The sequence below is a fragment of the Lycium barbarum genome, chromosome 3 (genome assembly GCF_019175385.1).
Source record: "Lycium barbarum isolate Lr01 chromosome 3, ASM1917538v2, whole genome shotgun sequence".
Lineage (NCBI taxonomy): Eukaryota > Viridiplantae > Streptophyta > Magnoliopsida > Solanales > Solanaceae > Lycium > Lycium barbarum.
Window position 1 is genome coordinate 112305324 of NC_083339.1, and position 15465 is coordinate 112320788.

At 32.5% G+C, this 15465-nt stretch overlaps 1 protein-coding gene across 1 annotated transcript; it reads right to left on the reverse strand.

Annotated features, from left to right (window-relative positions):
- Window positions 1-6154: 6154 nt before the first annotated feature.
- Window positions 6155-9538, reverse strand: LOC132631838 (probable methyltransferase PMT16). Its single transcript, XM_060347537.1, has 6 exons — window positions 8738-9538; window positions 7759-7969; window positions 7384-7681; window positions 6900-7292; window positions 6664-6741; window positions 6155-6576 (listed from the first exon to the last, which is right to left on the reverse strand). Exons 1-6 carry the CDS (start codon window positions 9452-9454, stop codon window positions 6360-6362), a joined length of 1914 nt encoding a protein of 637 aa, XP_060203520.1. The 5' UTR covers window positions 9455-9538; the 3' UTR covers window positions 6155-6359.
- Window positions 9539-15465: the final 5927 nt, after the last annotated feature.

Below are 15465 nucleotides of genomic sequence, written 5' to 3' on the forward strand. Positions count from 1 at the left end.
GATTTAATTAATCTCGTTCTTGAATGTTTCCAAAGGGATTAGCTAACCCTAGGACTCACCCATTTACTTAGATTGAGCTTGGAAAAGGAAATCTAGGTTGGGAAAGATTAATTAACAAGAATTTGGGTCATTAAACTCATCCAATAACTTGAGCTCGGAAGAGGATAGTTACTTGAGGTTAAATTGATTGTGCCTAATATCACACTCTAAGGCTTGGAAAAGCTTAGAGTGAAATTCATTGATTTGGTTGGAAGACTTTCAATGAGATTTTAGAAATCATTATCTATTGACATAAACCCGTTCTTAGTTGTAAAATCGTGAAATACATTGGATCGTTACTTGAGTGTAATCTCCTATTATCCATGCTTGTGGCCATTGATCATTTTACTCGCTTTCTAGGTAATTTTACATTTCCGCATTAATCATAATTTTCTCAAAAACCCAAAATATTATCCATCGTTTGGCTTTAGCTTAGTTGGTGAAAGTTCCTTACTTTCTTAATCGCCTAGCATATTGTTCCCTGTGGGATCGACCCCGACTCATAGTTGGGTAAATATATTGCATACGACCGTGTACACTTTCTCTTTGAGGAGTGTATTTGGACGTTATCAGCACCCACTTCGCTGCACCCGAAGAAGGTAATTTCCCTTCCCTTTTATCGTTTGCATCTTGTTTGGTTCTTTAGCTGTTCGTAGTTAATTATGTGTTATATTGGCATGTTTTATGGTTAAACGTGTTTTGTGTCGCTGTTTAAGTTTAGTTATTATGTGGCATGGTTTAGAGGTTATTAGTCTTAAATTTTACCCAGTATATGTTTGGTTCAGAATCACCTGAATCTAGCCATACGTTTAGTTATTTAATTAGTCAAAATCAACATGCCTATGGCCCTGTTTGGATTTGTGTGAGCTCATATAAAGTATAGAAAGGTATGATGTTTATACCTCTGCATTAGCATGCTGCCATTAGGGACCTGTTTACTTGCGTAAATGAATGTTTTGATGGCATTGTGCTGGCCTGGATGTCTTGTTTAGTCAAATTGATAAGGGCGTTTACATAGCATGTTTGATGGTTACCGGATCCACATGGAACTCGTGAATGGTTGTTTGGTATTTGGGTAGCTTAAACTCATGTCGACTGCTTAGATATCGAATAAATAGTTGGTCTTAATCTGTACCCAGTGTGGCTCCAATATGTGCTTCTATGTAGTCTACATGTCTATAGTGCATAGTTATGTTTGAAGTTCATTGGTCGTACTGTATGCTTTACATCATCTGCTTACACTATTCTTAAGAACTTGAGCATGTCATAATGCATGACCATCTATCTCTAACTGTTGTTGTCTAAACTTGTGATCTTGACTGCCGTATACACGCCACTGCGCTTTTTCGTTAATTCTGGTGTAATTTTTATCGTTCTTGATCATGTAGTATATAGCACGCCTATTATGAACCCTCTGGGACTGTTGGTTAATTGCTTTGCTGAGCATGATATCCCTCTTGTGGATTACTTTCTTGTACATCTGGGGATTATACCTTAAGTAGGTTAAACAAGTTAAAAATTCATGTACTGTTGAGTTTAGATATGAGGCTGGTATCACCTGGCTGTTGCTGATTCCGTATTATAATCTCCGGAATATGCTTTGAAGTTTTTTTTTTTTTTAAAAAAGGAGTTTAAAATCAGTTCTAATATCTGAAAATTTATCCATGTCCTGCTAAGACTAACAAGTTATGTGACGTGCTCAGATGATAAACATATTAGTTGCATTCCAAATGGTCAGTCCTTGATAAACTTAAACCTGTTGTGCAATCGAGGGTGTTGTATGAATTAGAATGGCATATCTTTCGTGCATGATGCTTTATTTTGGTTCATGTGAGGGAGCGGGTAGCTGTTGCCTCCATATTCATGACATGAAATGTTTGGTGTTCTGTTTATTTGCCACCGTAAGTAATTAACTTGAAGTACCCGATTTAGGTGTTATCATAGGTTATAAAATTGGCAGTTATTTTGATACATGAGGTATACTTCAGTATACGCAGCATATACACAACTTACTGATTTGTTTTAAGTTTGCATTTTATATGTTTAAGCTTACTTATTGATTATATACTAATCTTTTCCTTTCGTTTTCTTGCATGACTATCGCGTACGAATCCGCGGGACTCGCCTTCTTCCGCATTTGGTGTTGGGCTAAAAGCCCAACATGACTCCTCTTTCTGTCCAGCCCTCTGCCCGCAGCAAAATAGCAAAACATAAAATTCTGGGCCAAAACCCATATAGCAGTAACAGTCCGCAGTCTATATAAAGAAATTGTTGGGCCGAAGCCCAACAACAACAGATCGCAGCAATCACAAAATGGGCTAAACCCATTTAATTACACTCTTTGCGCTTCTATTTTATCTTATTGCATTTAACTTGTATTGTTTTGGCTAACACTTTATCTTGCTCTTGTTTCTACTTAGCTTAGATGAACTATAGGAAAATTAGCATAGATAGTTTTAGTTTAGTAATGGGTGGTTAATTTAAGGAAAATTAGCAATTAATTCCCTAGGTTTCATTCTTATTTTCATTTTATGATAAAATTATTTATGATACCTATAATATTTATCTTTCTTAGAATAATTAATTTTTCAAATAGTATGACTACATATTTTGAGCTAAAGGAATCACGATTTATGTTTACTATCTTAGAAAATTTAAATGTCACTAATATGCCAATATAAATTCAAGTACATTCTATAAATAATTTTCCAAGGTTTATCCAATAATACACATTTTTTAGCCAAGTATAGTTAATATAAAAGAAAGAAAACTCATACCCTTTCCATCACATTTTAAAGAAAATAAGTCTAAGTATTTCTACATGACCATATTGATATAATATAAATTTTGTCTAAAGTTCACATTTTGCTAAAAGGCTATTATTTATAGGCGAGTTGTTATATTTTCGCAAGTCTTATTTTCAATAACATTACTACATTTTCATTCAAGGCTTTAGCAACATGTCCAAGTTTTATTTTTAAATAGCATTTAAAATCTTCTTTTATGCAAATCATCATATTTTCTACAAGTATTATTTTAAATAGCATCATTATTACTTTCATTTAAAGTCTTAGCAACATTTATAAGTCCTATTTTAAAATGACATTTAAAGTTTTCTTTTATATTATGTTTTCTATAAATCTTATTTTCACTAACATTATCTTCCTTTTAAAACTTTAGCAACATTTGTGAACCTTTTTAATATTTAAGCATTATATTTACTCTTAATTAATTAACCTAAGTTTGGCCGGTAAATCGTAGTTAACGGATTCTAAAGGATGTCTAACCCCTTCCCTTTAGGATAATTAGAACCCTTACCTAGAATTAAAATTTAGGCAGACCATTAACGGGGTTTAGTTAGCTTTACCTTAGTTAATAATTAGGTGCCCTAATTCACCTTAAAATCAATTAGGTGGTGACTCCTTAAAATAAAACAATTTAGGAATCTCCAATATGTTGTACTCTAATTTGGATCCGGTTTAAATGGGGTAAAACAACACTTAGCTAAATTGAAGGAATTCAATGTTTCAATGAAAGTAGACCATAGTGTTGACTACATGTTACATCCTTTATTTTTGTTTAAATTGATTGATTTAGATCTAAACTTGTTAATTGCTACCTAGTTCTATTTAATACTTAACTAATTGATATAATTCTATGTTTCAATTAAAGTCAGTCATAGTATTGACTACTTGTTACATCTACTTTTTAAAAAATGATTGATTTAAATCAAAAGTTGATAATTGTTATTCAATCAAAAGTTGCTAATTGTTATTCAATCTTATATAATACTTAGCTAAATTGAAGCAATTCAATATTTCAATTAAAGTTAATCATAATATTGACTACTTGTTACATCCACTATTTTATTGATTGAATTAGATATAAACTTACTAATTGCTACTTAATTCTATCTAATACTCAACTAAATTAAGATAATTCATTGTTTCAATTAAAGTCAACCGTAGTGTTGACTACTTTTTACATTCACTCTATTTAAAAAAATTGATTGAATTAGATCTAAAGTTGCTCATTGTTACTTTTTTCCATTTAATACATAACTAAGCGAGATAATTTAATGTTTCAGTTAAAGACAACCATAGTATTGACTACTAATTACATTTGTTTTTCTTTTAAAATTGATAGAATTAAATCAAAAGCTGCTAATTGTTACTCAATCTTATATAATACTTAGGTGAATTGAAGCAATTTAATGTTCCATCAAAGTCAATCATAGTGTTGAGTACTTGTTACATCCATTGTTTTATTGATTAAATTAGATCTAAATTTACTAATTACTACTTAATTATATCCAATACTTAGCTAAGTTGAGATAATTTAAGGTTTCAATTAAAGTCAACCATAATTTTGACAAACTCTTACATCCACTTTTTTTTTTTAAATAATTGATGAAATTGAATCAATAGTTATCAACTCGTTTTACGTAATCTTGTATAATACTTAGCTAAATTGAATAAATCCTATATTTCAATTAAAGTCAACCATAGTGTTGAACACTTGTTAAGTCCATTTTTTTTAAAGTTATTGAATTAAATCAAAACTTGCTAATTATTACTCAATTATAGCTAATCTTAGCTAAATTGCGATAATTTAATGTTTCAGTTAAAGTCAACTAGCTGTGGCAGCAATGGCTACGCCCCCAGGCATCCGTGTAGAGAGAGAAGAGAACGTTAGGTTTTAGATTAAATTATGTTCTAGTTGATTCATTTTTTCGTTCCAACCATAGTGTTGACTACTTGTTACATACATTTTTTTAAAATTGACAAAATTAAATCAAATAGCAACCTTTTTTTTTTACTCAATCCTAATCTAATCTTAGTTAATTTGCACTAATTCAATTTTTAATCAACCCATAAAACAAAACAGGCAAAAACATCAATTTACAAAAAAAAAAAAAAAAAAAGACAAAGAATTTTAATCAGATAAAAAAAAAAACGAAATCTATACCCTTCTATTATATTGAAAATCATCAGTCTTATTAGCCGGTACAAAGTTAGTGAGAAGCATCTGATCACTGTCACGATTATTATAAGAAGGAAGAAAAAATTCCTTGGCCATTGGATTGAGCTTGAATTTTTTCAACATGTCAACAATATGTTGCATATGATAATTATCTGATTTATCCAATGAAAATATTTTTGGAGTCGTATTTAAAAAAAAAAAAAGGCATGTAAATATGTACGTTTTTTTTTTATTCCTCTTACTTTTTATTACTATAATTATACCATCCATAAGAAATATGAAAAGTAGAAAACTACTCCAATGTTGCAGGCTTCAACAGTTTATTGTTTTAATTTGCTTCACAATGAAGCAACACAATAGGTAAATGGATGTACTTGGAATAGGTGTATTGCACGTTTTTTCTTGTTGAATGTTATTGGGAAGAAAAAGTAAATATGGTCTTCAAGAAAATTTGAATTATTTTGACTATTCTCTCTAACTTTTCAGGAAGGGTATCAATGGAATAAAAAAAAAGGAATTTACTGGTACACCCTCAAATGCCATGTGGAATTACATTAAAACCCCTAAAAAGGTGGAATTGTGCCAAGTTGTGCCATTTGTGGTTGTGCCAAATATATTTACCCTATATTTAATTTTTGAACGCATACTGTATAATAAAACCTTCGTTTAGCACTAGGCGCGGGATTCAATCTTAACATTAAATTCATTCTTGCAGTATTAATAATGAATTATAGATTTCTAGTTTCTAGAGAGAAAAAACGCTAAGGATAAAAAGAAGGAAAAAGTAAACAGAAAATCCTAGTTTGAAATGGCTAATCCAATGCCTTGAATTAAGAAATTAAATTAGGTAAAGTTGATAAAAACATAAAGATTGAATGAAGGGACACAATCTTTTGATTAAACCAGATGATAAGTGTATCTTTGTCAATTTGTTTCCTTTTGCTAGTGTTCTTGTTATGCGCTTTGGATCCATTATCTGTAGATACACTAATCATACATCTTTTGTGGTGACATAGGATAACGGTTCTTTAATTAATAGTATGTCTTTATTAAGTAGGAGTAATTTAAAGTTACAAAAGAGAGGTCATTCAACTTAAATTATTTGAACATGATTCCTGAAATTAGCCAAAACTACTCTAAAGAAACTTCACTGCATTCATCTCATTCTGTTTAATACTTGTCGTTTTCACAGAGATTGAAATAGCTAAAGAATCATGTGAGCTTAATATATCACAGTTGTTAAGTAAAGAGAAACAAGTGAAGAAAAAGATGAACAAGACAGAGAATGGGAATATAAAAGCAAAAAAAAAAAAAAAAAATTAAGGAACTTTAGATTCTTAGGTAGATGGAGCTGTCCAATATGACTTCACTGCAAACAGAAGCTTTTCCCTCTCCAATGGCCCATCTTCATGATCCACAATCTGGCTATCCCAGTTCAGCCCATCTGCTATCCTTTTTATTTTGATCAATGTATCTACATCATCTCTGATTATTACACTTCCTTCTGGCCTTAATATTCTATCCATTTCAAGTAATATATCCTCCATTTCACATCTGTAATAAGACACACACTCATAATTCATCATCCCTTTGTGGTAAATCATTATATATGTAGATCAATTTAAAAGCCACAAAAATTACCTGTCTTTATAGAGAGTAAATACAGAGTCAGCATGAATAAGATCATATGTCCTTGGGTAAGTTGACATGGCCTCACACCTATAACAAAGTTCAAGGTAAATAAAAAATATACTGATGTATAAAGTTAAATAAAGCATAGTGAGATGGACCGGTATGGACAATGAAAATTCATATATATGGCCGCCCTACTTGCTTGGGATTGAGGGGTAATAGTAGGTTTTGTATAGTGAAATTACCAGCTCTGATATGTTCCAATTAATCCTCGTTCATAAATAACACCAAGTGTGTTGATTTTGGCCTCAGCAGGAACTATATTCATGACCCAAACAGGATCATCAATCAAATTGGCAGCAAAACCACCTAAGTAGGCATTCATATCCAATAAATTTCGGTATCTCCCTGGTTGGCCAAGTTGATTATTCACTGTCTTGTAGTACGAAACTCTTCGTTTCCATAGTTGTGAATCCTTTTTTAAAGTGTCCACCGTGACCCCATTTACACTTCCTCTGCTAATCCTTGGTGGTATCGCGTGTAATCTTTTAGGCCATTTTTCCAACTGTCCACCAGCTACCTTTTCTTCACTTGAAACTTCAGGCAGGGAAGTTAAACAAGTTTCAATTTCTGTGTACCTAAATACATCAATAAGATGACTCCTCAGAATAAAATTATAGCCTGTAACATAGTATAACTGTGACGACTGTGATTGAAAGAGGGACAAACCAGGCTCTATCAGGATCTTGGGCAGGGCACAAAGGCGGATTTTTTGACTCCTTTCGCAGTTCTTTGCAGCGTAAATGATTGTATGGCTTCTGCCATATTGCAATGTCATCTTTCTCAACAATCTTTTTCCAGCAAAGACTCCTAGCCACTTGCTCAATTTTAGTTTGTTCAGCATTTAGGTCTTCTTTGGTCCTATCCCAGCCTTTCCAGTATTTCCTCCAGTGGATTGGTGGACCGGACAGGATCCAATATCCACCAGGCCTCAGGATTCTGTCAACCTCGATTAAGTACGTACCATCTGATCCACCAAACAGCAATTAGTACAATATAATCGCGACGTCATTACAATATGAAAAGAATTACAGAATTACGCACCATATTCGCCCCAAGGAATGAGGCAGCGAGAGCAATGTGCCATGTCGAAAGCTCTAGATGGATAAGGAAGTCTCTTGGAGGCAATAACACCAATCAGAGCAGGAACTCCACGCTCGAGAGAAAATTGAATCTGCCCTTCGTGTGTATCTCTAGGTGCAAATGACATGGCAAGGATATTCCTTGACAAAAGATAAGCTCCCCAACTAGCCACCTGTTTAGATTGTAACAGCTTCTTAAGTAATTCATGGTAATATAAGATTAGCTCCAAATAATAATGTACAAAGTCTTGTGGTAGTTTAAATTAGACCATAGAAGACCCAAATTGAGGAACAAAAGTAATTTTTCCTACATAGAAATATGGTTCACACAATACTGCCAAATGTCTGGTGGATAGTATAAAGTGTCACTGTAGAGTTAGGAAGAGACATCATGCATGCAATGCCACTATGCCAGGTCTACAAGAGAAATTATGCATGGGAGAGTTTAGTTCAGGAAAAAGGCGTTTTGGTTTGTTTTTTGGTCCAAAAAAGCTGTCTGGGTCCTGTTTCTTAAGCATATCCATTCGCCATACCAATCCAACCTAGAGAAGAAGATCACTTTCCTCATTTGCTCTCTTTTGATTACAGAGTTCAAATGTGTACACTTCAATTTAACAAAAAAAATAAAGTTCTTGTGGACTTCCAGACGACTTCTAAGGAGAAAAAGAAAACTTTCCCTGACTTCTAAAATGTGCAAATTAGCTTTCATTATCAAAAAATCAATAAATGAAAACTAATCAAGATATAAGTCAAGATTCGTGGAGCGCAAATAACGGGGAAGAATACACCCACAAAAGGAAAAAGAGTAAATGAAAAGAAAGAATCTATAAGAAAAATAAGCAAGTGTTTTGCGTGATGCAGTCAAATTATGCCCTGTTTGGAAGAACGAAATCGACTGATAACAGGAAATTATACATTGAAGATAAAGAAAGTAAAATTACCCCACAGCCTGTATCAATGGCGGTCCTAATCGAACCATCTTTTAAATTAATCAACTCTCCAATATCATCAATATACGCATCAGCACCATTAGGAAACATAGTACCACCACCAGGAAATCTGAACCGGTCACCTTCGTATCGAATCCAGTTCTGAACAGCTTTCTCCACCGTCAATTCTTTATGTGGCACATTAGCATACCACACAAGATCCCTACTCAATGGCCACTTAAACGGGTTCTTGTAACCATATGGTGCCGGTATACGACATTTCAAGAATTCACTCTTTTCAGGACAATGTCTTTCTCTGTATATCAACCTGTCCCTGTTGAACTTTAATGACCTTTGATGGTCTTCACAGGGAGTATACTCACTATACTTCACGTCACACGGCGGGTAGATTTTAACGGTGTCATCCGGCCCCACAGCTCCGTTATCGCCCGCAGCGTGGTGAGTACTGAAATCCAATTGTGAAGATGAAACATGGGAAGTAGTGTTTTGAGAAGTGAAGCAATTAGTGGTTTTAGATGAAGATGAGGTGATTTTTGAGGTAGTCAAGATGGTGCTGTGTTGCAAGTAACCAGCGTAGTAACAAGCACAACAAAGGAAAGTGATGGCAGCTAAAGAATAATAAAGATTGAGTTTTTTCCAAGAAGAAAAAGGGTGTGTATGGGGTTTGGAGGTTGGAGTATAGTATGGGGTTTGATTAGAACCTGCCATGGCAGAGAGCAAAAATGGTCCTTTGATTTGAAGGATATGATAAGTTTTTGCTGGATGGTACGTTTATAGGAGTTAGTGACAAGAGAAGGACGTTGGGAGTGGAGTCGGGGGTCTGTTGTTGGGGGGGGGGGGGGGGGGGGTAAAGAGTTGGGAAGTGTTAAAACTCCAAGTTGGACATGTGAACCGGAGTGTACTCCTAAACTGTGTTTTATATATACTACTATACATGTGAATATGTGATATGTCAATATGTTTATGTAAATGAGTTACTATTTCATTTTTTTGGGTACTTTTTAAAGGATTTAAATTGTATTTAATCACAATGTAATCTTTTTTACAACAACCTTACTTGAACAAGATCTGTTCTATAGGCTCGTATCACTTTGTTCTTGAGTTCTAAGGAGATATGGAAAAAAAATCTTTTCTACACAATGTGTATTTTAATCGTACGTACTAGGTCATTTGCATTTATCTCTAAACTAGTCACGAAAATTAGTCTTATGATGTCGCAAGACCTCATCTTAATGTGTGTAAAAGTTAAATTCTTTTGAAATATAAATATTGGTGGTTCTCTCATTAAGCGGGAGCTAATTAATTGAATTAGCAGTAGCGTTAGAATTAAGGGGATATTTAAGTTTATGGGGACCGATGTTGACTTGTGCGTCCAGTAGATGCATGTTTAAGGTAAACTGAGATACCAGTTAGGCTTTACCTTTTAAATGAATATCCTAGTCAGGCTATACATTGGTGATTGGTCCCCTTATGCTACAAAAATTCTCATAGGAGCCGTCAGCAGCTTAGAAATGTGAACATGAAAAACTTAGGTAGCAAATAAGAAGTCATTTTATTTGTCTATGTACAGTACTGAAATTCTTATCAACACCTTACATTAATTAATAGATAATTCTTGTGGGTGACTTGTATTCAAAATCTTAATTTCGAAGTAGAGGCCAGAGGACTTGATCTTCAATTATATCCGACTTGCGTTATTATTTGTCAGTGGTCTCAAACAAGTAAGCTTTTTCTTTCGGCTATTTATTGAAATAATGTTTTTAGCAATTATGCAGGAGGAATTGGAACAGCAAAAGGGGTGAATTACAAGGGGACTTATGTTAGGTTTGCTTCTTTGATCTTTTCTTTTGGGTTGGTATGGAAAATAATATAAGGGAGAACTATAGTCTTCTATAAGTTACATTTCTTAAATCTGATCGGAGAAATTTTTCATTTTGATTGCATCTTCTTGTGCTAGCAAATTTTCATTTTGTTGTTGATGATCTTCATTTTCCAAACTGTTTGCACATTTGTTTGCCTCTCTCTCTAGATGTAGATTCATAATAGTATTAGCTTTGTTGGTTACTGGCCGGGATGTATGTTTGATCAATAATAGCCCTAAGATGATGACATTATATGCCGTCTTCTTTGATGAGCTTCGTAACGAACATGAAGCATGTTTCCACTTTTAACTCTGTATATCCCTTTCTTTATCTTATCTGATTATCCCAATATCGATTTTCCTTTATCATCTTTCTAAATTCCTCTAAAAGTAGCTTTTTCATTTTGGGTCTTTACACTATCATTAGAATTCAATTTAATCTTTTCTGGATAAAGACGAGATCAAGCGATTAGCAATTAACTTAGGTTAGATATAGAGGTTTGACGGGGAAATACTTCAACAATTTCCTAGCATAATCTCTAATATTTTTTGCGTATAAATTAAGTATGTAGACAAATTATTTCCCACGAACTTAGAGGCACTTACATGAGGTAGAACTATTAAGATGAAGTTAAGTTGTTAAAAAGAAATGGAGTAATGCAATATGTATTTACTTTCCTTTTTAACAAAATTAGTGGCAGGTGTCACAATATGATTACTGCATGAGATATACATATACTTGTTGTAAGGAAATGATCAAATACTAAAAAGCCGTGTAGAAGTCATAGTTCGAGAAATGTATGATGTATACTTTCTTTCCCCCATAAAAATAGATTGTCTTAGAGATTTCGATACAAGTTGGGAGCAAGATATGAATTAAGCCAATTCAATAACCTTCCATATCGAGTGATAGACCACTACATACCAAAGTATTTGTCCAAGACAAGTTTGCTCGGCCCTTGACAAGCAAAATATTAAAGCTATGTTGGAGGCGAGGAGTAATTCCATTTCCTTCATTTGATTTTAGCGATGTAGATACGAATTCAGGATATGATATTTATGAATTTGAATTTATAAAAATATTTTAAATAATTTCATTTATTGTGTTTGAAATTAATTATTTTATTTATTTAATACTAATTTTTTTCATGCATATAAATAATTTACGTCAAAGCTACTATATGAACCCATATATTAATTTCTACATCCGCCCATGGTCTTTGCGGCTTTAGTTTCAGTCTCCTAATTATAATGTACTCCGCTCAGCAATCCTATCTTTATATACCAATCAATAGGGGTGTGTAAATTTCATTTTAACTCATAAATTGAATAGAATAAAATGCTATCGATTTAATGATAACAGGTTATCAACTTAACAGTTAACAGTTCTCAAACGGTTCTAAATTTTAATATTGACCTATCGGTTCGTTAAATTACTTAACCTTTAATTCGATAACTCAATAGTTAAGGTCCTATTAAATTTATTTTCTTATTCCTGATTATATAAAAGTGACTATTAAAAACTATATTCCCAATTTCCCATTCTCTTTCCTAGGGTTCGTTAGCTTGACTATAATATAGGGTTCGTTAGCTTGACTATAATATACTGGAGGATAATTTATTATAATTAAAGAGATTTATGGTTCATAATTTATTTAAGATTTTCTACCTAGCGAATGATTGTATTGTTTTGTTATCTCTCCACCAAATGACAAGTGAAATTCATCCTGTTATATGTACATCCATTTAATAGAGCTAAATTTTCTGATACAACCTGATCAACTAAACTAAAAGTAAAAATAAAGAAGGAACTTAATCCAGATTGATCCTAAAAGACTGTAATTTTACATTAATTATTTTTGTTGTAATATACATGCTAATTGCAAGTCAAAGATATTCTAACTATTTAGAAGAGCCGGTTGGGCTCCTTTTTCGTCGTCCGTTCCAAGTTAAAAAAAAAATTATGGGCCCATATATATTAAACAACAACTAATAATAAAAAAAAAAAAAAAAAATTGGGCTCCATATTAAACACAAAAAAAGAGAAGAAAAAAAGTGGAATCCACCACATCCAAACTCACGGGAAAAAAAAAGTGGACCCCATATTAACAAAATCAAGCAATATTAAAAAAAAAACAAAAAAAGTGAATCTCATATTAAAAAAAACAAACAATGTTAAAAAAAAGTTCTTAGAAAATCAAACAATTAAATCAATAATTCCTAACTATTTAGAAGAGCCGGTTGGGCTCCTTTTTCGTCGTCCGTTCCAAGTTAAAAAAAAATTGTGGGACCCATATATATTAAACAACAACTAATATTAAAAAAAAATTGGGCTCCACATTAAACACCAACTAGTATTTAAAAAAAAAAAAAAAAAGTAGAACCCACCACATCCAAACTCAAGGGGAAAAAAAAGTGGACCCCATATTAACAAAATCAAGCGATATAAAAAAAATAAAAAAAATTGGGCTCCATATTAAACACAAAAAAAAAGAGAAGAAAAAAAGTGGAACCCACCACATCCAAACTCACGGGAAAAAAAAAGTGGATCTCATATTAACAAAATCAAGAAATATTAAAAAAAACAAAAAAAGTGAATCCCATATTAAAAAAAACAAACAATGTTAAAAAAAAAAGTGCTTAAAAAATCAAACAATTAAATCAGTAATTTCTAACTATTTAGAAGAGCCGGTTGGGCTCCTTTTTCGTCGTCCGTTCCAAGTTAAAAAAAAATTATGGGACCCATATATATTAAACAACAACTAATATTAAAAAAATAAAAAATTGGGCTCCATATTAAACACCAACCAGTACTTAAAAAAAAAAAAAGTGAAATCCACCACATCCAAACTCAAGGGAAAAAAAAAGTGGACCCCATATTAACAAAATCAAACAATATTAAAAAACAAATTGAGCTCCATATTAAACACCAACCAGTATTAAAAAAAAAAGAGAAGAAAAAAAGTGGAACCCACCACATCCAAACTCACGGGAAAAAAAGTGGACCACATATTAACAAAATCAAGCAATATTAAAAAAAAAAGTGAATCCCATATTAAAAAAAATAAACAATGTTAAAAAAAAAGTGCTTAGAAAATCAAACAATTAAATCAATAATGATGGATTCATTGCCACATGCGTATCAACCCATTAGTGGGAGCAAATGAAATTATTGTACAACAACATACTTAAAATACTTATATATTAAAATAAGATAGAATTTAATTACTTTTTCATTTTTTCCTTACTCTAATAAATGTGAAAAAAGATTAATGTCATAAAAGAAAAAATACTATTAAATGGAGATCAAATAATTAATAAGGTAAATTAGTGAAATTATAATTCTAATTGACGTTTCCTTAAACAATCGTGTAAAAAATAACATGATAAGTAAAATGAGCTAAACAAAAAATATTTATTAAAAATTAAAAAATAGAAGTTCTTCATGGACTCATATTAAACACCAACCAGTATTTAAAAAAAAAAAAAAAGAAGAAAAAAAATGTGGAACCCACCACATCCAAACTCACGGAAAAAAAAAAAGTAGACCCCATATTAACAAAATCATGCAACATTAAAAAAAAAAAAGTGAATCCCATATTAAAAAAACAAACAATGTTAAAAAAAGTGCTTAGAAAATCAACAATTAAATCAATAATGATGGATTCATTGTCACATGCGTATCAACCCATTAGTGGGAGCAAATGAAATTATTGTACAGCAACATACTTAAAATACTTATATATTAAAATAACATAGAATTTAGTTACTTTTTCATTTTTCCCTTACTCTAATAAATGTGAAAAGAGATTAATGTCATAAAAGAAAAAATAATATTAAATGGAGATCAAATAATTAACGGAAAAGGCTCAAATATGCCATCGAACTATCAGAAATGGCTCGTTTATGCCACTCGTTGAAAGTTTGGCTCAAATATGCCACTGCCGTTACCTTTTTGGCTCATCCATGCCATTATTCACTAACGGTGGTTTTAAAATACCAGATATGCCACGTGGCAAAAATTTATTGGTCCACGTCACTTAAATCCGGAAAAGGCTCAAATATGCCATCGAACTATCAGAAATGGCTCATTTATGCCACTCGTTGAAAGTTTGGCTCAAATATGCCACTGCCGTTACCTTTTTGGCTCATCCATGCCATTATTCACTAACGGTGGTTTTAAAATACCAGATATGCCACGTGGCAAAAATTTATTGGTTCACGTCACTTAAATGAAAACCAACCAAAAAAAACAAACAATGTTAAAAAATGCTTAGAAATCAAACTCATATATATTAAACCACAACTAATATTAAAAAAAATTGTGGGTCGGGTCAACGGGTCGGGTTGGTTTAATTAGGATTTATTTTGGCTGGTTTTCATTTTGACGTGATTGTCACGACCCGACTAGGGCCGCGACGGGTACCCGGAGCTAACCACCGAGCACCGCTCGTTTCCTCACTCGTCATAACCATTTTACATTTCTTTATCATTCATAATCTCATAATCATAAGACAACCATTTTTCATTTAAAAAACGGAAAAGGCTCAAATATGTCATCGAGCTCAAAAATAAATCCTAATTAAACCAACCCGACCCATTGACCCGACCCACAATTTTTTTAATATTAGTTGTGGTTTAATATATATGAGTTTGATTTCTAAGCATTTTTTAACATTGTTTGTTTTTTTTGGCTGGTTTTCATTTAAGTGACGTGGACCAATAAATTTTTGCCACGTGGCATATCTGGTATTTTAAAACCACCGTTAGTGAATAATGGCATGGATGAGCCAAAAAGGTAACGGCATGGCATATTTGAGCCAAACTTTCAACGAGTGCCATAAATGAGCCATTTCTG